General features: G+C 40.5%; 2 protein-coding genes across 3 annotated transcripts in view; one reads left to right on the forward strand and one right to left on the reverse strand.

The window, feature by feature from the left end:
• The window catches only part of LOC118334623 (abl interactor 1-like), a 23,667-nt gene extending 5,322 nt beyond the window's left edge, over positions 1-18,345 (forward strand). The window contains exons 2-10 of one of the 2 annotated variants that reach the window (XM_035670610.1): positions 734-901; positions 5,464-5,640; positions 9,219-9,322; positions 9,551-9,691; positions 10,227-10,327; positions 10,791-11,006; positions 12,630-12,719; positions 15,360-15,545; positions 15,641-18,345. In XM_035670610.1, coding sequence (XP_035526503.1) covers positions 734-901; positions 5,464-5,640; positions 9,219-9,322; positions 9,551-9,691; positions 10,227-10,327; positions 10,791-11,006; positions 12,630-12,719; positions 15,360-15,545; positions 15,641-15,816 — 1,359 coding nt within the window. In that variant the 3' untranslated portion in view covers positions 15,817-18,345. The remainder of the gene's footprint in view (positions 1-733; positions 902-5,463; positions 5,641-9,218; positions 9,323-9,550; positions 9,692-10,226; positions 10,328-10,790; positions 11,007-12,629; positions 12,720-15,359; positions 15,546-15,640) is intronic. The other variant, XM_035670611.1, reaches the window with a different exon arrangement.
• Positions 18,199-22,488, reverse strand: part of LOC118334816 (amyloid beta A4 precursor protein-binding family B member 1-interacting protein-like) — a 14,164-nt gene continuing 9,874 nt past the window's right edge. The window contains exons 10-13 of the mRNA XM_035670887.1: positions 20,921-21,031; positions 19,486-19,584; positions 19,231-19,315; positions 18,199-18,700 (exon numbers count right to left, since the gene is read on the reverse strand). Of these exons, the coding sequence (XP_035526780.1) occupies positions 18,618-18,700; positions 19,231-19,315; positions 19,486-19,584; positions 20,921-21,031 (378 nt within the window). The 3' untranslated portion in view covers positions 18,199-18,617. The remainder of the gene's footprint in view (positions 18,701-19,230; positions 19,316-19,485; positions 19,585-20,920; positions 21,032-22,488) is intronic.

Raw genomic sequence — 22,488 nt, forward strand, 5'->3', positions numbered from 1 at the left:
AGCACTTTGGTCAGTTTATACTGTGTTTAAATGTGCTTTATAAATTAAAATTACTTACTTACTTACTTGTAGTAGGCATTTTATACACTAATTAAATCACCAGTAAAATGAAAAGAACAATGTATATTGAAAATAATTAGTTGCAATCCTGCTTCCAGTTTCCGGCAAAAGACTGACAGTTCACTATTTCAGTCCCTGTTTTGTTTTCCAAACTATAAATATGTTCATTCAGTCCCTTCGCTATTTAAAGGCATCCAGAAACAGATGGTTTGCACAGCCGGATGGAGATTTGGGACCCTATGAAATGTCTTGGCATTCCTGCTTACTGGGCTCAACTCCGACCATGCACCTGTCCCATGTTGTCCATCTCAGTTATTTGAAAGTTATTGTTGTCCAATTCCAGGCTGCTTTGCATCCACAAAGTCTCTCCTCTGAGAATCATAAACTCTTGTTCACTTTCCTTCAGATCTTAACAGGGCTTTGCGGTTTAAAAATGAGAAAGAATGGCCCTGTCAGATACAGTTCCCTGTAGAGAGCTGTCCCCTCACTCCCTGCTCACACAACTGATAGGAGAGTAACAATGAGAGTGCAGCATTTCCTCTTGAGTTTTCTGGAGCTTACACTGTACTTCCTTCTGCCAACTTCTCCATTTCTTCCACCCACACATCCTTCTACTGATTTTTCTGATTTGTGTTGTCTCCTCCTCTCTGTCTTTCTTTCCTCTCTCTGTCAGGCTCAAGACAAGAAGAAGGCCCTGGAGGAAACCAAGGCCTACACCACCCAGTCCCTGGCCAGCGTGGCCTACCAGATCAATGCCTTAGCTAACAATGTGCTGCAGCTGCTGGACATCCAGGCCTCGCAACTACGACGCATGGAGTCCTCCATCAACCACATATCCCAGGTACCCACCCCAGCCCGGGAAGATACACACACACACACACTGAATACACACATAAATTGCATTGTGTAAATTCATAATGGCCAGGGCCTTTATTTACCTCAAAGCCTTTCTTTGAACAGGCCTGTATTAGACACAGGCCTTTATTTCGGATTTCCTCTGTTTTAGAAGCTTTTATATCATATTTTAGTAAAATGTTTCCCTGTTTGCTGATCTACGTCTGATTTCATTTGCTGTTGATGCTGTTTGATGTTAATGGAAACTCACTACTCCTTTCACGTTTACCTGTTCTCTTAATAAATCCAGAATGACTCTTGCCATACTCAACAACAGAAATACTGCATTTTTGTCTTTTTTTGATCAATGCTCAGCCACCTGGTTGCTCACAGGACACAATACTTCCCTTTACTGGAATGCATTTTGTGTGAAACAGCTGCAGGAAGACATGAGTTTCATTGACAGTTGCTAAATAGCGATAGAAAAAAAGACAAAGTTGAAGCGATTTGAATAGATTGGTGAGTGAAAACAGTATATCTTAAAAATAAAAAAATCAGAGCAGCAGTTTGGTGAGTTTGACATAACTCTGTTATTGTCTGTAACTGTTGATGTACATTATCCTGATCCTGTCAGTTTCTCTCCGCCATGGTTGTTACTGTGAATACCGTCTTTAAGAATGTATTATATGCCATGGTTGGATATTCAGGTTTTAAAACTGTTGCTTTTTTCTATATCCTGTAGAGGAATACTAGTGGATCAAGGAGGATTGTCGCCAGCTACAATAAAGCACACACCTACTGGTATTACTCTGTGACACTACAGCAAAGTGCACAATGACACATTCACACATATAAAGGCAGACAGATATGGCAGGGGCATGGATCATGCTGGGGCTGCCAATCCTCTCCAGCCCCTCATGCTTCATCAGCAGTCCTCTCTCTATCTCTCTCCCTCTCTGTGCGCTTCATGCGGCCACCCAGCCAGTGAATGTCCCCCGTCCCCTCCCTATGTGCTTCATTAAGCCTGTCAGGGATGAAGTAAAATCCTGACGCCAGCTCTTTCGCTTGGTTAGCGTTTTCAACTCCTGCTCTTCTCCACAGGCTGCAGTTAGCTGCAGTCTGATGAAGAACAACAAAAGTTATTGATCCTTTAAAGATGCTCATCGGTGCTTTATGTACCTCCTCCAGTCCTGTGTCTAACCTAAGCCAACCAAGCTGACATAATGAAGGCTTTATGTACGGCAATCCCATAGTCATGAGTGCATACAAATATAAAAAGCTACTGTAATATGAAGATCCATGTCTGTATATGTAACTGTCTGAGAGTACATAATCTCAGGTACAGATGGGTTGGAATCGACTCAATTTATTTAAATCTAGAGAAAAGTTAATTTAGTTTAGCGTGCATCTTATACATTTCTGTCTCCAGGGCTTTTAATTCATTACTCTAGCAGTTATGTGTCCAAGGATGGAATTCTCTGGAATTAACTTTCTTGGTTGTGCCAAGTATTTTTTTCTGGCTTAGGTTGTACAAATTGTCTTGACTTGAAAGAGTTAAAATCGGATTAGAAGAGAAGGTAGCCAAACATTGCTGCCAAATTCAAGTCCCATCTCTGTAGGATTTAAAATCCCACTGCAGAGGAGACAGAATAATACAAGAAATGCTACCACCTAAATGCAAAACAACAGCGTGTTTAATCAAAGCAGAGCTTTTGCAGCCTATTTCTCCTCTCTGTGTATATCAAGTGAATTGAGTGGTTGTGTCTGAATAAGTGTGTTTATTCAGTTCAATAGTGTAACCAGTGCTAGGGATTCTGTTGCGATCCAAACAATAAAGGACCTTCCCATGAGCCTCTTTAGTCCTCTTTTCCATTTCCTTCAGTCCTGCCAGTTTGCTTTCTGATTCATCTGTTCCTTTTTTCTCAGAGGTTGTCATAAATCAGCTCACGTACCAATGTATTCACAATTATATGTATATATATATTTATATATATAGTGTCATTTTAAAAACTGATAATGACACATAGGAATACACACCTACATTGTTTCATTCATAACCCCAGAATATATTGTCTACTATAGATTTGTTTGAATTTGTAGGCTTACTAGCGAGCCCTATGAGATCACTGATGATGAAATCACACATCTGCTGACACGCCTTGGAATCTCAACACAGATGACGTCATATATCTTTCTCTTGCCAATAACACTTCAACAAGAGTAAAGAGATGTACAACTTGTTTGACTGCACTGCAGAGACTAATCATTTGCTAAAACATAGATTTATTAGGCTGAAACTACTCTATAGATCCAGCAGTGAAAAGCTGTACCATCTGCTTTCAGAAACACACTGCAGACGTTGAGCAGACAGCCAGATGTTTATTAGAGTAAAGAGATTACAAAAGAAAATGAGATTGAGAGAGCACAGGAAGGGCAGACTGAGGTCTGTCGAGAATGATTAGGTAACAGTTATTATGTCTAGATTACTTTATTTAGATATATTTTTTAGCAATGTGCATGTAGAGGAAATGTGAAATGAAGCTGATAGGGTCCAGTCATTCCCTGCAGGTGTGGGCCATGCTTGTTGCACTGCTGCTTCAACTTTGATGGGTCTCTAATGGTATTATAATAGTGTAGTAGACAGGTTGGGCTGTGATGGCATTTGTTGTTTGGTAAAGGTGGCTAAAATCTAGAGACAAAAAACATTCTGAGCCCATCAGCACTTTACTCTCTCCTCCATTTCTTTTTCATCATGACAGCCCACCAGTTTTACAAACAGTACTTTCTTGTTGAGTCTATCTCTAACTGTCTCTGTCCTTCTGAGTATTATTGTTCTCACTTACTCTAATCTGCACTCCACCTCTATTTGCCTATCACTGGCAGGAAATAGGCGGGTCTCTTGTTCTTACTTCCCAGCTGAAGCTGGGCGTGTCGCTTCAGTTTCCTCTCTTAAAAAAAGAGCCTGCCGATATATATATATATATATATATATATCTCGCATGCAGCACACAGACTTCACGTCACGTACGACACAGAGAGGTTTGCACAACGGGGAGGGCAGCAGTCACGGGTCAACTTCACAACACCTATCAGACTTTCAATCTCTCAGTTGGATTGTCTTCCAGAGAGAGGCAGTCGCAGCGGTGGAGCTGTCAGGTTGACTGGATGAGATGTCTGAGTGGTGATTGATGCGTGACCTCGTTGCCGTGTGGGTCTCGCACACACTTACGAGCACACATCTACTCACAAAACACTCACATATGCATGCACACACACATGTTTTGTTTTCATTTCAAATTCATCTCTTTTACAGTCTAGTAATTCCCAAATGCAGAGAAAAGTACAGTATTTATGTCTCACACAAGCAGAAACAATACTGCACAAGTGTGACCTCATATTCCAGAGATGAAGCCGTCCATCCTCCTTCATTCTTCCCCACATTTCATTCAGCTTTCCCTCCCTCTCGTCATCACTCGCTCCTTCCAGTTTCATCTATCATTCATAAATTGAAGGCCAGCCCATAAGGCGCTTGCTGTGAATGGGTGCTGTGAGCGATGATGACTGTAATCGCAGAAGAGATGGAGGTCATTGGTATTTCCAATTACTCCTGGTGCGAAGGCTTAAAGGGGAGCTTCGTCAAATGGGCCCCAGGGTGTTGGCCAATAGAGCAGAATAGTAGGTCAGTAGAAGTTCAAAGGCTGAACCCAGAGTGTCTGTCCAAGCAGTGGGAGGCTTGGGGATTTTAAAACCACAGAGAAAAAAACTGGGTGAAATAAATGTTTTATAAATACATTATAATTTTGCTACTTTCTTTTGCTAATTGATATCACACAACATGGGCTGAAAATGTCAAGATACAAAATGCTTAACTGTAATTAGTGTAACTAGAGTGTAGCAGGTATTAAATATAGATTTGTTGTGTACAGACAAACAAGATTTTGCCTGTGAAGAGCAAAATAGTAAATATGCTTCAATAAATAGTAAATATAGTAATATTAAATATGCTTGAATAAAAAGAGTGAGATGATGATGAAATGATAAAAAAGAGGATGAGGCCACAAACTGACCCCTGAGGGATCCCCCTGATGTTCTCATTGCAACTATAACCATGTTGTTCCTGCTGCAACCATTTGAACATTTTAAAATGGGTTCAAAAATTTAAAAAAAACCAACAACAACTTTTGCTGTGTTACCAACTGTTATAAAATCGAACCCTTCTTGCAGGTATTTTATGATAAAATCTCTCCCAGGGAAGGTAGGTTAAGTGAGGTGATTATGCCCCCTGAGATCTTGTGAGGCTTTTAACGTGAAACAGATGGAGGAAGTGTCGGGTTTGCATTAAAAGTGCATTATACAGTAATACGCTTTACTGGCACCGGGAACGCCTTTTAGTAAAATATGATCCAATCTCTTTACAGGGGAAATTAAAAAACATACATGTCTCTAATAATAACCTGTCTAAAACAATAGCAACTCTTACGTGAAGCGAATGAAAGTATTTGCAATATGAGAAGTAAAAGTCTGTTGTATGCCACCACTCATGTCCCTCTTAATTTCTTTCTCCTGCAGACAGTGGATATTCATAAGGAGAAAGTGGCCCGTCGAGAGATCGGCATCCTGACCACAAATAAGAACACCTCTCGCACCCACAAGATCATCGCCCCGGGCAACATGGAGAGGCCGGTGCGCTACATTCGAAAGCCCATCGACTACACACTGTTGGATGATGTGGGACATGGTGTCAAAGTAAGAAGGTTTTTGGTCATTATGCAAAAATAAATCCCTTCTAGTTTGTTTTAGTGTAAACAAAACAGACTTTAGTGAAGGCAAACACACATACATATGCATGAGTGCATTTATTTGCTAGTTTCTGTTCGCTCTTCAGGTTTTCAAAAAGCACTTCCATATTATGCTAGTCTCACCACAGCCAGACTGTTGCAGCTAAATCCCAGTCATTACTTTGATATATTGTCTGGATTTCAAGTGTTCATCAATTCTGCCTGACAGGAAAACACGCACTTAGTCGAGTTCACACCTTGCACCTTCATGTGAACAAAGTAACTGTCTACTTTCATTATTCACTCACGCACATCCAGTCACACTCCAAGCCGATCAATACGCTGGCCTTTTAGTTAATTAAGAACAGAAACATAAAATGTAGCAAACACTCGTCCGAGAATAAGATACTAACTCGGTAGCTGACCGTGGTGAAAAAAATCTTTGCTTGTCAGAGGTTTTGTTGCCCAGTAACAACTTCCATAGCTGGAAGTTAATGGAAAAGTGTGGGTTTGTGGGTGCAGCATCCAGAGTGTGAGCAAGACATAGACATCTTGGCCAAGTGCTACTCACACCATCACATCCCCTATTGAATTGTGGGAAAATAATCTTCCAACCCCTTTTTCCGGCTCATTCTTCATTTTTTTTATTCTCTCTCCACATGATCCATCCGCTGCCTCCTCTCCTGTCTTCTTCTTTTTCCTCTCATTCTGTGTGTTCTTGCCACACATAACCAAAGCGTGTTTGAGTCGACCTCTTCATCCCTGTCTGCCTCTGTTGAGATTGTGGCTGTCCGCTGATTTTCAAACATCCGCTGATTCAAATTCAACAGCTAGTGTTTCCTCCTGTGAGAGCTGGCTCGGACTGAGACAGATTTGGCATGGCCCGCTATGCAAATGAAGCATCATTCATGGATACTGCAAATGATGGATCGCTGCAGAGTGCACATCAGTGTAGAATAGATGCTGGAAAATGTGCAACTGTTTTCTTTTCTTTTCTTTTCAAATATACCTGCAGGTATGAAAACAGTAGTTAATGCTGCCAGCACTTCAAAAAGCATGACTCAGGCATCTGTAAAATTACTAATTTGGGAGTCTACATTTGGGGAGCACCTTTAATTTAGTTATTTTAATAAGGGTTAGATCATTATGTTAACAAGGAAGAAAGCTTGTGGGGATTGAATACTCCCTGACTATGGGTTCATTTTGAATTCTCCGTGTTTTTTGTGTGTGTACTTAGGTGTGGATTTTGTGTGTGTGTTTGTGAAGGAGCATTTTTGTTCACAGACGTACATTCGTCTGGCTCAGTGCAGACTAAAATGCATATCTCATTCCATATTTTTCCCCCAGAGCATTTTCTCTCTCGCACACGTCTGTGAATTATTCAGTAGGGTTGATATCATTTCATACTCACTACTGCAACAGAAACTAGATGAAAACGTACAGTATTCTGAGAAGTATATTAATGTGTATGTGTATGTTTGTGCGCAGTTATATTTGTCTGCATATGGTGTACATGTTCATGGTGTGTTCACACTGTGTAGGAAATCACAGCGCATAGGCATTCCACCCTTAAAGCCTATTCGCTCCTGGCTGTGGTGGATTCCCTCAAGCATTCAGGGCGTGATCATCACTCCTCGACCAGGGGAACTCACCCATGGATAGATGGGAAGTCAGACTTGAGCATGGAAAGACCCATTCACACATTTACGGATGACTGTGCTCACCCGTCCACCATAACAGCCTTTATTGGCATTACTGGCAGTTACCGGGGTGACGATAGTTTCAACCACATTACAGCCACTCCGACAGTCTGAACACCTCACTGCTGTTATTTATGACCTCGCTGTGCTTTACTACACAGTGTTTTTTTCCCTTCGTGGAACACTTAAAACGTCAGCACAGCCTCATGTAGCTCAGGCACTGCTCATTATTTCTAGTGTGTCTAGCGATTTAAGCGATTCTCATTCTGATTACAGTCTGTAACACAAGTCTAGACACTGAGGCACACAGAATAGCCTCATATACATAAACAGGGGAGTTGTTTCACTGTGCATATTTAATCTAGACAATAGAGGTAGTTTCACTTTTTCTTTCTCTTTTTGTTTTACTTTTCATTACAAAGTGAAACAAAAGGAAGTTATTTGTTCCTCAACAGTGTATAAAACCTACATTGGTCTGTTTGATGTGGGTTTCATTTCTGGCAGGCAGGTGTCTGAGAGAAAATGACTTGGCTATTCAATTAGTTTACATTGAATTACCAACAATTTAAATAATAAATTAATCATTTAAGTTATTTGACAAGTAGAAATTGCCAAAATAATCAGGTGCCAACTTATCAAATATAACAATTTGCTGCTTTTCTCTGTTTTATATCATTGTAGTTTGAATTGGGTTTTGGCATTGTTTGCAATTGTTTATATATTACATTACTTTATTGATGACAGTAGTATATCTTTAACAATTTAACCTATAGACATTAAGTTTTTTATTATCATGATTCAGTATTCAGTGTCAAACCATCAGAACAAAATGTAAGGGTTTAAAATAAAGATACTAATTGCTATAATTCCGGGAACAAATCTTCTAATTTAACACAATTCTTTTTAATATGTCGGTCAATTGGCCGGCTGGTCAATTCAAACTACTCGAGTCTGGTAGGGTGTAGACTCCTTTACTCCCACATTTTTCTTCTTGATGCTCCTTCAGCTTTATATTCTGTATATATAATGTATATATCATCAATGAAGAATAGATGTAGGGTTTGTGCATAATGCTTAAATTTCTGACTTGCTCTCACTAAACTCTCTTTTTTAACCATTAACCAATGAGCATATCTTGTGTTCTGTCTTTCCTATTTGCCTGCTTGCACTCAGTGGCTTAAGGCCAAGGTAAGAGATGGTCTTTCTCTTCTTTTTGTCATGTATCAAGGTATCCATGCACCCATTAACGTTGTCTTTCATTTGCAAAAACATATAAGAAAATTTTAGATTTTGATGACATAGAGTTAAGTTTTCACGGAGAAGCTGATTTATTACAGAACAACAATTACACATTAGAATATTTTCATCTCTTGCTGCGTCTTTAACTGTCATATTCTGCTGTCAAATTAACTATTGTGAGTATAAACATGGCGTGACATTCCACCATGAATATACTAGGTTCAAATGTATGTTACAGTAAATGTCGAAAAATGGTACGGGAGATATAAAGTGTTCTATTTCACAGTTACATTATGTACTCTTAACACATATTAACACATATATGTCCTGTACCATGACACATTCTCTTTATATCTCTGTTTGTCTCCTATTCTACACTGTGTTTTTATATTTGTCTGTGGACAGTAAAGCTTTTGTTCCAGTGTTTCTCCCAAAAATGATGCTCTGTTCATGCTAAAGATGAGAAGCTCATTTGAAACTTAAAGTGACTTCTAAGCCTTAATATTTATTGGCAGGGGTAACACACAAACACAAACTGATTTACTGACACCAGTCAGTAAATCAGATTGTACGGAAACAATGTTTTAACTTGTTTTTGTTCCTCTAGCAACATGGAAACAATGCGGCAGGAAGAGGAGGGACAATCTCCAGGACCAACCCACCCACACAGAAACCACCAAGCCCCCCCATGGCTGGTCGCGGTACCCTGGGGTAAGAGCTAACAGTTGTAGTAGTAGTTTTTAGCAGTTCCATTATACTATTGTACCTTTTTCTATATTCATTGTGTTAATTTGAGACACACATTATACAGTGGTTGTTAATACCAGTACCACCTGAGCATGGTTTTATAAACATTTTCGGTAAAAGCTCAAAGTAATTTGTCTTGCTTCACAAAAACGCTGAGAATTAACTGTGTTCTCTTTGCTTCTCTGTATCCAGGCGTAACACTCCCTACAAGACTCTGGAGCCGGTGAAGCCTCCAGTGGTGCCCAATGACTACATGACGAGCCCGGCCCGACTGGGAAGCCAGCACAGCCCTGCACGCACAGCCTCGCTCAACCAGAGGCCCAGGACACACAGGTAGCATAGACCTTCTCTTCTTCGACCTGAAATGAGCATATATTCAGTGTTTGGACACCTTCGTACTCTGATAGAGCTCAACTGAGCCCAGGTGTGAATGAGATCCAGATTCACTGAGTGAGAGAAATTTCATTTGACAAATTCAAAGCAATAATTTATTCATGTTCAGATTTACAGTTCAGCATCTAAAGGCAAAGTCTAACTACTCCTGCTGGCTTTTGAGATTTGAAAGTGGTTGTTTTCCCTTTGCATCCCAAACAAGCCTTGGCTCTCGTATTGTTTTTGATACACTGTGTAACTGCAGAAGTGACTGTGTGCTCCCAGATCTGTGCCCAGTGTTCATGTGTGAATGCGCCAGACAAATGCACGCAGCATATTCACTGTGAACCTGTTGCCACAGTGACGAGAATATTATTATGACGGATTGACATATGAGAGGGTAATGATAGGATGTCACACGCTATCATATAATTAAGTTTGTCTCACACATCCTCTGTCTCTCACTCTCTCTGTCTCTCTCTCTCTCTCCCTGCAGTGGCAGCAGTGGCGGTAGTGGCGGCAGGGAGAACAGTGGAGGCAGTGCAGTTGGTATCCCTCTAGCGGTTCCCACCCCCTCCCCTCCCAGTATGGGGCAAGGTGAGCTGTCACATTACTGCTCATCAAAGGTGTCCACAGTGTGGACTCACTGTTGTTTACTGTCATGCATTTCCCCCTGTGTGTTACTTGTCATTGGTCCGTTCTAGCCCTGAGCATTTTCTCACACTCAAACGTTATCACATTCCCTCAATCACGTTGACATTTTTCTGATCAAACAGACAGGATTAAATAGTATTATGAATGATAAAACAAGCATTCATGTTCTTTTATTTTCTTTCTTTTCTTTCATTCTGTGGACCTGTAGTGTAAAGTCAACTGAATTTAAATGCTCTTACTATACCAACATCAGCTTTTTAAACTTACATTCTGCATGCAAACATACTGAAATAAATGTGTACTATTATAAAAACTACTGCTAATGTTTTAGGTAAGCCGGAACCTAAAAGTGATGTATTAGGCTGAGGTTTTAATGTGCCCATGTCTCTCCTCTCTTCTCCTGCAGTGGCAACATCCTCGGCCTCAGTGCCCCAGGGCCCCGGCTTGGGTCCCATACCCATGTCCCAATTCGGCACCATCTCCCGCCAGATCTCCCGTCACAACTCCTCCACCACCTCCTCGGCCTCCATGGTGTCGGCCACCGGCACCTACCGCCGCGCGCCCTCCGTCTCCTCCCAGCAGCCCCACATTAACGGGGGCCCTGCCTACCCACAGAACTCAGGTTGGATAGATTTATTCATCAATAATGTATGTATGTTACAAATGGTGTGGTTTCTTAGATGGTTGGTGTGGTGAAATACTAATCTAATCTGATGGTGCTTGCATGTACTTTTTAGCCCCTCCTAGGTATGTATAAGAAAGAGAGGAAGCTCCTGTATTGTACTGACCATTCTCGGCTGTTTTTTTGTTCTCCGCAATCCATAATTATGTTAAGCTGATAAAAACTGTCCTCTGGGTCTAAAATATATGCACGGGCTAGCCCATCCAGAGGCTAATGAAAATGAATGATGAGCCATAATTACTGAAGTCAGGGTTGTTGAAACCTTCCCACCTCAGCACTGCTGTGCTGAGTGTTTCATTACCATTTCTAATTGAGTTATGACATTATCACTTTAGTCAGCTGGAGAAGGCTTGTCGTTCAGGATAGACAGGCAGGAGCATTATAGGGAAGAAAACACAAACAGCTGTGAGACAAGGGGAAACCCAGGACATATGCATATTTTCTGTCAGAAGAGTAGAATTTATTTTGGCAGGCATCACTCTGAGCCATTCTCCTCTAATGGCTTCTCTCTCAAAGGACAAGCATCTTCTTTGGCACAGAAGGAGGAGACTGTCTGTCTTGTCTGGGAGGAGAGAGACAATGATGTAGAGCTGCATCAACCAGGGACTTAAACTGGGACATCACACGATCCTCCGTGATGTCTACTCACTGAAACGTAATTAAAGTGAAAGATACGTTTGGATTTCTGCTGAATGTAATAGGAGTTTGACGGCGCTAGTAACAGCTAGTTCCGGTACATGTGGGAGCTCATTGATCTCACAGGGTCTAGCTGTGGTGAGAGCTCGGTGAGATTACAGACGCCCCTCCATTACAGCGTGATTTATGAGTCAGACCTGGCGTGAGTGAGTGTGTGTGACATCATGTCTTTGAGTGAGGACAGCTGTGTTTCTCTTTGTCTATTCATGTGTCTCCTTTTTTAAAAACAATGTAGCAAAAAGCCTCATTTAAGGATCAGAGGATGGAGATGATATGAATGCTGGGCCGTTCAGTAAAGGGTGGGATTTCACTAAATATTGCACCTGATCCAGACATACAATGCTAATGTAGCATTACCAGACAGGTCAGATACAGAGGCTGTAGCTCTACCTTTAAGTGCTATTTGTTCTTGTTTCTCAAGAACACACATCTCTGCTGTTCCTACACAGCTACTGAGCTGTCACGTTGCCACTGTCATGTTTTTTGGTGCTTTGCAGCTCTTTCACTGTAGCAGAAACCCTTCGCTAGCTACAACCTTTGCTTTTGACTTAAAACGGATGCTGATGAGGTAGATTCTCAGACTGAGATGAAATGAATGCCTCTTTAGCCCAGCTTGAAAAACGCAGCACAAATGGACACTGATTGGAAATGTGTAAATGAGTTGCTCAGCAATGCTTCCTGCACTGTTCCACTCACTCACAAGCTTTTTGTTGTCTTTTCCACCCCTTCTTTCTCCATTCTGGATTTTATCTCCTCTGTTACATCTTTTTGCTCCTCTCTCGTCATTGTCTTTCTGCCTGTCCACCTCCTCCATCGCTCTCTGTCTCTGTGCTGCTTTGTCTGCCTCTCTGGGTGTTGCTGCTCCAGTGTCTGTGGCTCCTCCGCCTCCTCCTCCAATGGTCCAGCTGACCCCACAGATCCCTCTGACCGGCTTTGTGGCCAGAATGCAGGAGAGCAGTAAGTAGAAAATCCTTACAAAGACATGCACATACAATTAGTTTAGCAGAAATACATGCGTTTGTACGTTTAAATCCACTATATACACACATGAGCACACTCACTTGTGCACATACCTGCTGTGCGTTTTCAAAGAACGCAGCATGTCATCAGATCTTTTAATTTATCTTGAAATAGATTTTAGGTCATATGGCTCATATTTTATATACGTACGTTTACATATGGAGAGACACCTTTCACAGACATCTCTTATTAATGCTCGGAAATCCACACACTCTCCTCTGCGGCTTGCTACACTCGGCACACCTTTTCTTGCACTGTATCCGTGGGGTTGAGGGGGGCGCACACGCCCCTCGGATGTCTGTCTGTTGCCATGGTGACGGATCACTGAAAGCGTGCGTCCTGTACTTTCTGTCCACTGAAGAGAGAAAATGTGACCTGATGCCGTGTCCTGATTCACCACCCGCCTGTCTGGAGAGATGCGGCTGTGTGGCGATCTAACTGTCTGTATTTGTCTGGTCAAACGTAATGCAGGCTGCCATCACTCTGAACTGAAGCACACTACTGGATATGAGTCATACAGTCAAATAAAGAATTAAACCAGGTTTAAGGTCTTAAACCAGTAATTAGAATTTTGAAGCCATATCCATTTTCCTGAAAGCCCTTTCCTCTGTTCTTCTAAACAGCCAGTTTCTGGAAAGTCTTTCTCCGTAGAGGCCCTCTGGCACGCAGGAAGTGAGGGATTTTACATTTCCAGCAGCAGACACAGGGATTAGTATGTAAATAGGCAACAAACTGAGTAGTTAGTATGACCAGCAATAGCCAGTCCGGCTGAACACACAAAGAAAAGAGTGCCACTGTCAAAAAGAGGTCACAACACGGAACACTTCACTTAAAAAGTGAAAATATGCATATATTACCACTTTAATGGCGGATAACACTTCTAAAGAGGTACCCACACAAATGCCTTTTTTGTAATGTGCTGTTATATTTTTTTATAGGGAATGGTTGATAATCATATCAGATATAGACATTCAGAGATCCTTCCCAACTACATACTTAAAGTCTAAATGTAATATCTGCTGTGTTTACACAGGCCTTAAAGGGGTAATGGATTGGACTAATAAAATCCAAGACAGCTATTGTTATATAGCGAAGCATTTTCAGCTCTTAGTGCTTAAACAGATTTAAAGTCAGTTGTTAGACCAATGGAAAAAAGGTATGTAAGCAGATTGGAATTGAGGGGATGCATTAAATTCAGTTCTCTGGTGCATTATTGCAGTGTGTTTAATTCAAGAGCAGGCTTATGCATTAGTTAGATAAGAGGTGCTGTTTTTCTTTAATCACTGTACTTGTGTGTGTAAGCCTGCAGGGAGATTTGCTCCAAGAGGACGCCTGTATCACAAGCACAAATGTGGTTAAAGGACTGAAGACCAGTGGAAGAGTGTCGGGGCCAAGTCAAGCTTATAGAACCACACTTTCAGCAAAACACTGATCCACCCATTTTATCACCTCACACTTGTGTGAACATGCAGATAAAAAATTATATTTCTAACTTCACACAATCTGTCTCAGAACTGGCTCAAGAGAATATTCAGGGTGTTTATTGTACTGTTTGCTTAGAATGCCACTACTAATTTCTCAGGGGGGAAAGTAAAATACAAATAATACAACTAGGTGAGTGTTGTAGAGGAGGCCATAGTAAAAGTAAATATGAGAGGCTTTCTTAAACATCCTTTTGAGACACAATAACTAAAAAACACAAAAGGCTGCCTGAATAGCTGAACAGTACTACTAGTGGTTTTAGTTTTACTGGCAATACTAGCAGGGCTAGAACACTGATGTCTGGGAAGCTGGGAGGGTTTAGCAACCTTTTAAATCTACAATTTAGAAACAAAAAGACACCAGTATTATATAGGAGTATACCTGATTCCAGTAAAAAAGACTTTTAAATTTAATTTAATTTAAATTTAGGGCAATAGATATATAAATCCAGTATTTCCTCAACAGAGTTGTCATCCTTGCAGTGTAAAGAAGGCTTTAGTACTAATCCATTCCACAGCATCTGAATATTACTGCTAGTAGTAATAGTAGTAGGAGTAGATGCTGTGGGATGACTGCCTTACTAAATACCAAAAAGGACCCTAAGCTGCCCTCTAGTGAACATTTGAATCACTGCACATCTACTATGGCATTTACCATCTGGATGGGTGTTCACCTAGTAACAAGGTTCACAAAGGTTTCTGTTGGTCTAGATGATGATTGTCAAAATGGTAAAAATGATTAGATGTTATTAATATGTATGCCAGTCTGTAGTCTAGAAGATTGTCATGTGATTTTAGTGCCACTGACCTTCCACACTGATTTGTTTTCATTATAGAATCAAATATTCTTGCTTTGTCATGTTGGTCTCTGACCTAATCCAGCCAGAAATGATAAGAATACAGAGGTTTTGAAAAATAATTGTATTTTAAAATGAAATATGTACACGCACTCTGCAGCGACAGATCAGATCGGGGAAGCAAACATGTTATCTCTGCACTCCTTCCCCCTTGCTTTTTATTCTCATTTGATTGATTTTTGATTGTTCTGTCCTCTTTTCTGATTCTCTTTTCTCCTCCACTGTCTGCCTTGGTTTAGTAACGGACAGCCCTGCCCCACCTCCTCCGCCTCCCCCAGAGGACATTGGCGTGTTTGAGGAGCCCTCTCCCCCTCCTCCTCCCCCACCTGTGGACTACGAGGAAGAGGAGGCCGCAGTCGTTCATTACAGTGATCCCTACTCTGACGGAGACCCCCACTGGGCCCCCAAGGCTTATTTAGAGAAAGGTTAGTGACAGGAAAAACCACTGGTGATCCGCTATTCATAGACTTAACGTTCGTTTTGTAATGATTTCTCTATTTGATGTTATTTTTCCCCCCAGTTGTGGCCATCTATGACTACGCCAAGGACAAGGAGGATGAGCTGTCCTTCATGGAAGGAGCCATCATCTACATAATCAAGAAAAACGATGACGGCTGGTTCGAAGGTGTCTGCAACGGCGTCACAGGACTCTTCCCAGGAAACTACGTCGAGTCGATCATGCACTATGCTGACTAAAAAAAACAAAACAAAAAAAACCCACCCAAAATGGCACTGCAGTTTTGAACAGAGGTAGAACCGTGAGGATGTACAGATGTATGCAGTCCATCGATTGCAGTTCATGCGGCTCCCATTACTAAATGAAGTGCCATGGTGAATTTACAAATGGTTTTATTTTGGGGGGGCTTGTGCTTGCACGGTCTTGTTGTTCTTAAAAAAAAAAAAGTATCGCACAAAGAAGGAGGATGCTGAAGTTTTGGAAGACCGGGGTCTGTTAGTTTACACTGTGGACGGAAGGGAGGAGATAAAGGCCTTTTTTGCTACCACTGTCACATCCGTGGTGGTCGGTTGTACTTTTCCAAACTTCAGCTGTCACATTTTGCCTCACAAGAAATTACATACAATCAGAATAGTTTAAAGAATGCCAAGTAGATCTAGATTTAGTGTTAATTTGTGTATGTGCAACCAACATTTCCAGTATTTCCAGTATGCAGTAGATCTAGAGAGGGAAGTATTACTACGATTTCATGGATTAATGAGGCAGAGCAGCATTGTTCTGATATAAACGCTGCACAGACGCTCCGACCCATTTCTTTGCACTGTAGGCCAGCAGACCAACGCTTCCCTCCTTTCAAAAAAACATCCATCTTACCTTATCAAAAAAAAAAAAAGGACACACATCAACAAGTGCATTAGGACACGACTGAATGTTCAATGCCGTCGATGTCCAAATCACAAGATGTTTGAGAGGGAACAAAAGCAACCTGGAGTTGTGTATTTACTATGCTCTGTGTCAGTGGGGATGCTGTTAAAAAGGGTGAACCGAGTGTATAGAATGCATTACAAAAAAAGAAAACAGTTTCTTCTTTCTGGTGAAATTTCTTTTCTGTTCTCTAACTTGTATATAAACTGTAACGTGAGAAGATGCCAGTACAGTACATTTGTCAGTTAGTGTGTTTCACCCGTAAGTTTCCATCAGCGTCAGTGAAAGTGATGCCAAGATTGGATGTTTTTACCTTTTGATTTGTTTATTTTTACTTAAATAATAATTTTATTCATCTCTCACAGTGCCATTTTAACTTGATCTGGGCAAAGTGGCCGTGTATAAACTTTTTCTTTGTCTTTGTTCAGTCACGACTATATCGTTTTGATCATTGTCACTATATTTGCCGATGCTGTCCAGCTACTGTAGCAGAGCTCTGAGGTGTTTCAGAGGAAGGACTAACACGTGTGTTTTCATGTTGTTTTCCGTTGTGTTGGAATATCTGCACTGACTAGTTATCAACAGCTATGATGACTTTGTGATTGCCGCCATTGCTTTGATTTTTTACACAGCAGTTGCTATCCAGAAGTATCAACTAACCTTTACACTTGTCTGTTCTTTCAGTGGTTGCTGGTGTGGTGCTTTACATTGGTGCTCAATACCCATAATCACCAACCCAAACAACCTCAAGACTAGACTGCTCTATATACTGTAGAAATGTAACAAGGGACTTTAGTTGTAGATGGTGAATATCCATCAGATCTGATTGTAATTGTTTTCTGTCACCTCTGCATTTTAGTGAATGTAGGCAACTCAGCAGTAATGTACTAAAGCTTGATTCAGTCTGCTGCTTACAGTATGGTTTTGTCTATCTACACACAGATACAGATAAGACAGATAAACGTCTGTGCTACATATGAATGACCCCTGCTAGCTGCAGTGAAGGAATGAAATCCAATCCACAGCTATTGTGGATTGGATTTCAGTGCTGATATGAAGACTTCTGATTTCTAACACGTTTAGCAAAACAAGATTCCTGCTCTTACGAAGTGATAGTTGGTGCAAGTAAAACCTGCTGTCAAATATCATTAAAGCTTATCTCCGAGTCTGTGTGTGTAACAAGCCACATAAGCAAACATATGTACTTTGTAAAAAAAAACGGGCATTGAACATGAACTTTTATTTTGAAATGGAGGCAGACTTCCTCATGTTGTGAGGCGAGTACGATCCATTTTCACAAAGACAGACTAGGGAAGACGGTGACTCAGTCAAATGAACAGTATTCATTCAGCCTCTGTGCATGAAAAGTATCTAAATGTCATTACAGTGAATGACCACTACATCCCATTCTTGATTGTATTTTTTCCATCATGAGGTAATTTTTTTGTGAGAAAACAACTTTTTCTACCTAATGTATTTCTAGCTTTGCATTCAACTTGTTTTTGTGTCAGAGACTGCTGAGGAAGGCTCGCTAGCAGTTTGTATGTAAAGGATTAATTTATACTTTTTTCATAGAGAAACCATGAGACAACCACTGACGTGCAGAACTTTTTAATGTTTACCACTTAACGTCTAGCATTTCAGGGCATCACAGGTCAAGGCGCCTTTCTTTGATGTGTGTTTTCTTAATGATGATAGGTGGGGTGGGGGAGGGATCAGTAACTTAAAATGTTCATGGGAACAGAACCCAATATTTGTCTTCTCCTCTCAGTTTGTACATAGGATGTGTCCATTGAAATTTATGTACAGTCTTTTTGTAATAAACAGCTCATTGAAACAACGAACAGAAATGTGTGGTTTGTGTGTTACGCTTGTTGCATACATTTTGTCCAAAACAAGATACAAATAAGTATCATTATACACCTGAGAATAAATAAAGGCTTTTAAAATATGTTCTCTTACACATCATATTATTGTGTGTGCATTGCTAAAACATCGTGTTATTGGCTCCAGGTTAGACATTTGTCCATGAATGTGCGCACAAAGGAGCCTAAATTGGCTAAATCCAGACTAGTTTAAGTAAAAGCTGATACACAGAAGGAGGCAAAGATGTGTCTCAAACTTGTGTGAGACCAGGAGGAAGAGGAGGGATGAAGTCAGGGGGCGGCTCTTGTGGATATTCTTCAACGTTGGATCTGTCTGTAAAGACAATGAAATGAGAATAACACCCAGAGATGATTTAGGGTTTAAATATGCAGTAGACAGGCCAACTCCTATTCAATGAATTCCTGCTTTCCAATAGTTCTCTCCGTTGCTGCTGTTCAAAAGCAGCATTATTCCGACCATAGATAATATGTTGTTATGTTTTAGGTCGAGTTCTATTTTGGAAAACTAAACATGTAATTGAACAAGATACAGACATTTTATAACTTATACACAACATAAACTCATTTAAGATTTTTATGAAAAATACCACAAATAGCATTGGCTATACTACACAACATCTTTGGAGGCCTGCTAGTGGCTGAGTCTCAGCTTGAGGGAGGGCATTATGAGTGGACATGATCATAGTCCTGCAGGAGTCACTGCAGTCGGCTCAAAAATCACACACAATGCTAAACTTTACTTTTAGTGTCTTTATGCAAAGCTTGTCTTACTTTACTTGACTTACTGAGACCGTTTCTGAGAGTTGTCTGATGTATGAGCCCTGTTTGGATGTATAGACTCACCTTTGTGTGCAGCAGACTGGAGAGTTTGAAAAGTGGAGACTCTCTTCATTGCTGCCTGGTAGTTCTTATACAAGACAGTCCCATACTGCACAGATAGAGGACACACACCTGTTTAACTCTGAGCCAGTGATGAAATGTCTATTTTTGTTATTTTGGTCCATGGAATTCACAAATATGAAGCTGAATTTAATTAGATTTCTAATTGTTGCTCACTGCTCACATCAAAGTGAGCTGCGTTACAGTGTTTAATCTGACCTTGGCTGCTCTGATGGAGTTGGCCCAAAGCATCAGTGTGTGTTCATCCTCACAGCACAGGAACTTGATGTAGTGTGACTCTTTCTGGATGCAGGGATGCTTTGAAAAGAGTACAGACAGAGAGAACTGTGACATTTAAATGGTCCCCCAATGATTTAGTATTTTACTTCCATGAACTTGGGCTGCTTGAGAGAGACATACTGAAAAAGAAATGGTCAGAAGTGATTCAGCAGAAGCTGAGATATCCTGACTTTTAATGCCTAGTATAGGACAAGCTCCAGAAACGCTGAATCCTACACTTCCCATAATGCAACTTAGTCTTTCAGTAGACCTAGCCTCCCTAGTAAATGCCCAAATCTTTCGAACTCCACATCCCAAGTGACGAGTAAACTGAACTTGTGTTTAAATACAAACAGTGTATCTCTGCTACCAGTATGTGTATTTGTAGTACACTTTAAAGCCAACAGAGGGCAGCGCATACCAAGCTGTTACTGCACTGCGGCCTATGAAGCATGAATAACACTGCTTTGATTAAAAAGGAACAAAAATGTGTTTTTCTCTGGTAAACAGCTGTCTCTTCATTAATTTAATTAAAAATTAAATTAATAAAACATTTAAAATCCTTGATGTGGCTATTATTGTTTTTATTAGACAAAAAGAAGCACAGTTATTCCAAACATAACACTACATGTAGTTGTTGTTCTGTTCTGGTTCTCACGGCAGATAAACCACTTGTGAAAGCAGGTCTGAAATACGCTCTACACTCTCAGGTCAAAATGGGCAAACCAATTGAGGTCTGATGGTTTTTTGTTCATCGCACTTCCCCTCAGCATGACTTAGCTGTGACAGCCAGCACCATTACTAATTAATACTGCAGTGCAGGAGCAAAGTCATTGCAGTGCTCTCGTCATATTCAACCTTCCTCTCAGATTATGCTCATGTTTTATGTAAAAAAATTCTAATGAAGGAAGGAAAGTACCTTACAGTCAGTGGATTCTCTGTTATTTAAAGGTCCAGTGCGTAGCATTTAAGAGGATCTATTGTCAGAAATAGAATATAATATTCTTAGGTATGTTTTCATTAGTGTATAATAATCACCTGAAAATAAGAATTTTATCTACAGACATGGCGGGTCACCTTCCATGGAGTCTGCCATGTTTCTACAGTAATCCAGAATGGACAAACCAAACACAGCATTTGACACTCCTGCCCTTGTGTAAGACCACCCACATCACTGATTCTTAGGATATTTAACAAGGAAAGAATTCAGCCTGCATTTTTCTCTCTTTTGTTAAACCAATGACACATATTCACAGGGTCTGCACAAATCCTGGTTTAACAGTCCACAGAAGAAACATGCCCCATCCACTCAGTGGGTACATTGCATAAACATGTTCTGTAATACCTTTACCTCTTTATCTTTAGTTGAGCTTACCTTGAGCAGGAAGCAGAAGTTGGTGGGAGCTCGGTATTTCTGTTTGTAGTCATTAGTGGTGTAGATGTTGACCTTTTCAAAACGGACAAAGCAGGCGAGATCACTGGAACTCTGCCGGATAGAGAAAAAAGCAAACAATCACACAAACAGGAGGAGATCTTATACTACGAAACATATTGCTGAACTCAGGTTTTGACTAACTTAGGCGTTCCTATATGATAAAAAGTCGTGCAGGTCTCAATGCAAACATATCGTGCACTAGAGTTCTTGGATGTTCTTGGATGAATAGTGGAAAATACATTGGCATCACAGGAAAATATGTTTGTGTTTGAATGTCATTAAGACATCAATTTTCTAGCATTTTTCATGTTAAAGCATTGCCAATCCAGAACAGTCTTACAGTCATATTTCAGAGGTAGCATAAATTAGAGTAGTCTAAATGCTGGCTGTTCATCATTTTCTCTTGATGCTCTGGTTGTTGTTTTTTTTAGCATGTTGTGTGGAAGAAATACAGTTTCTGAGTTGCACTGTATGGTAGGTATTAAAAACACTTCAAAGAAAACAATTCAATGTGAGGCCATTTGTGTTTTTTTTTATATATATTCAAAGAAAGTCAACAATCAAGCTTCAGAGAGAAGATTTTGTTTTTCTCTCCAATGCATTTTAACATTCCTTCCATTTATGATTTTAAGCAGAAACACAACATGTTCACACATTAAACCACACTGACGCTGTTGTTAAATGGGAACTACAAAGTGTCGTTTCCTGTAAGCGGAGCTGACCCACAGAGGAGAACTGTTGTTTTCTCATTTTCTTCTCTTTTGTGCTTCAATTTCTTACTATTTCTCCATGATCACAACTCTATTTTTCTCTCTTCTAGAGAAAATAGTAGAACTATGATCATCTGTCATGACTGTAGCGTTTGTGTCTATGTAAGTCTTGTTACTGTAGTTAAGCGTATAGGTCCATTTCAGACTGCTGTAGGACATCAGTCATGCTTTGTTTCTGTCTGATTTTGGCCATTTTTCTTTCCCCTGCCTAATGAACTATACTTTCCAGATCTTCCTCTGCTTTGTCCATGTGTCCTTGGATGATTCCTGCAGCTCTCTTATGTTTGCGATTTGCACATCTGCCTCGCACAGTTTCCCCTCCATCTACTTCGCCCTCTTAGATGATTTTAGCCTGCAAAGGCCATGTTTTTCTGCTCGGCCTCAGTGACAGAATGACATGTTTCTCTTTAACAGCGGTGAGGCCTCAATTCACACTGTCCATCTTAATTTCTCCCACTCTTCCTCTTGCCTTTCCGCCGCTGCTATGCTTGAGTGCTCAGATGTAAGACATCAGACTTCACATCAGGAAAAAAATTTCTTGTTTTTATGTTTAAAGAATGCTGCCATGAAGAATATTTGTCAGCATTGCAAATGTGTAGATATGTACATCTTTAAAACAATAGTTTGCAGTTTGAGAAATATGCTTATTTGTTTATACTGCATTAATATTCGTCAGGCCAATATGATGAGACTGGAAACAGGAGGAATCATCTAGCTGTCTAAATATAAAAAGACAAA

The sequence above is a fragment of the Morone saxatilis genome, unplaced genomic scaffold, assembly GCF_004916995.1.
Source record: "Morone saxatilis isolate NCDOM2014 unplaced genomic scaffold, NCSU_SB_2.0 Contig23, whole genome shotgun sequence".
Classification (NCBI taxonomy): domain Eukaryota; kingdom Metazoa; phylum Chordata; class Actinopteri; family Moronidae; genus Morone; species Morone saxatilis.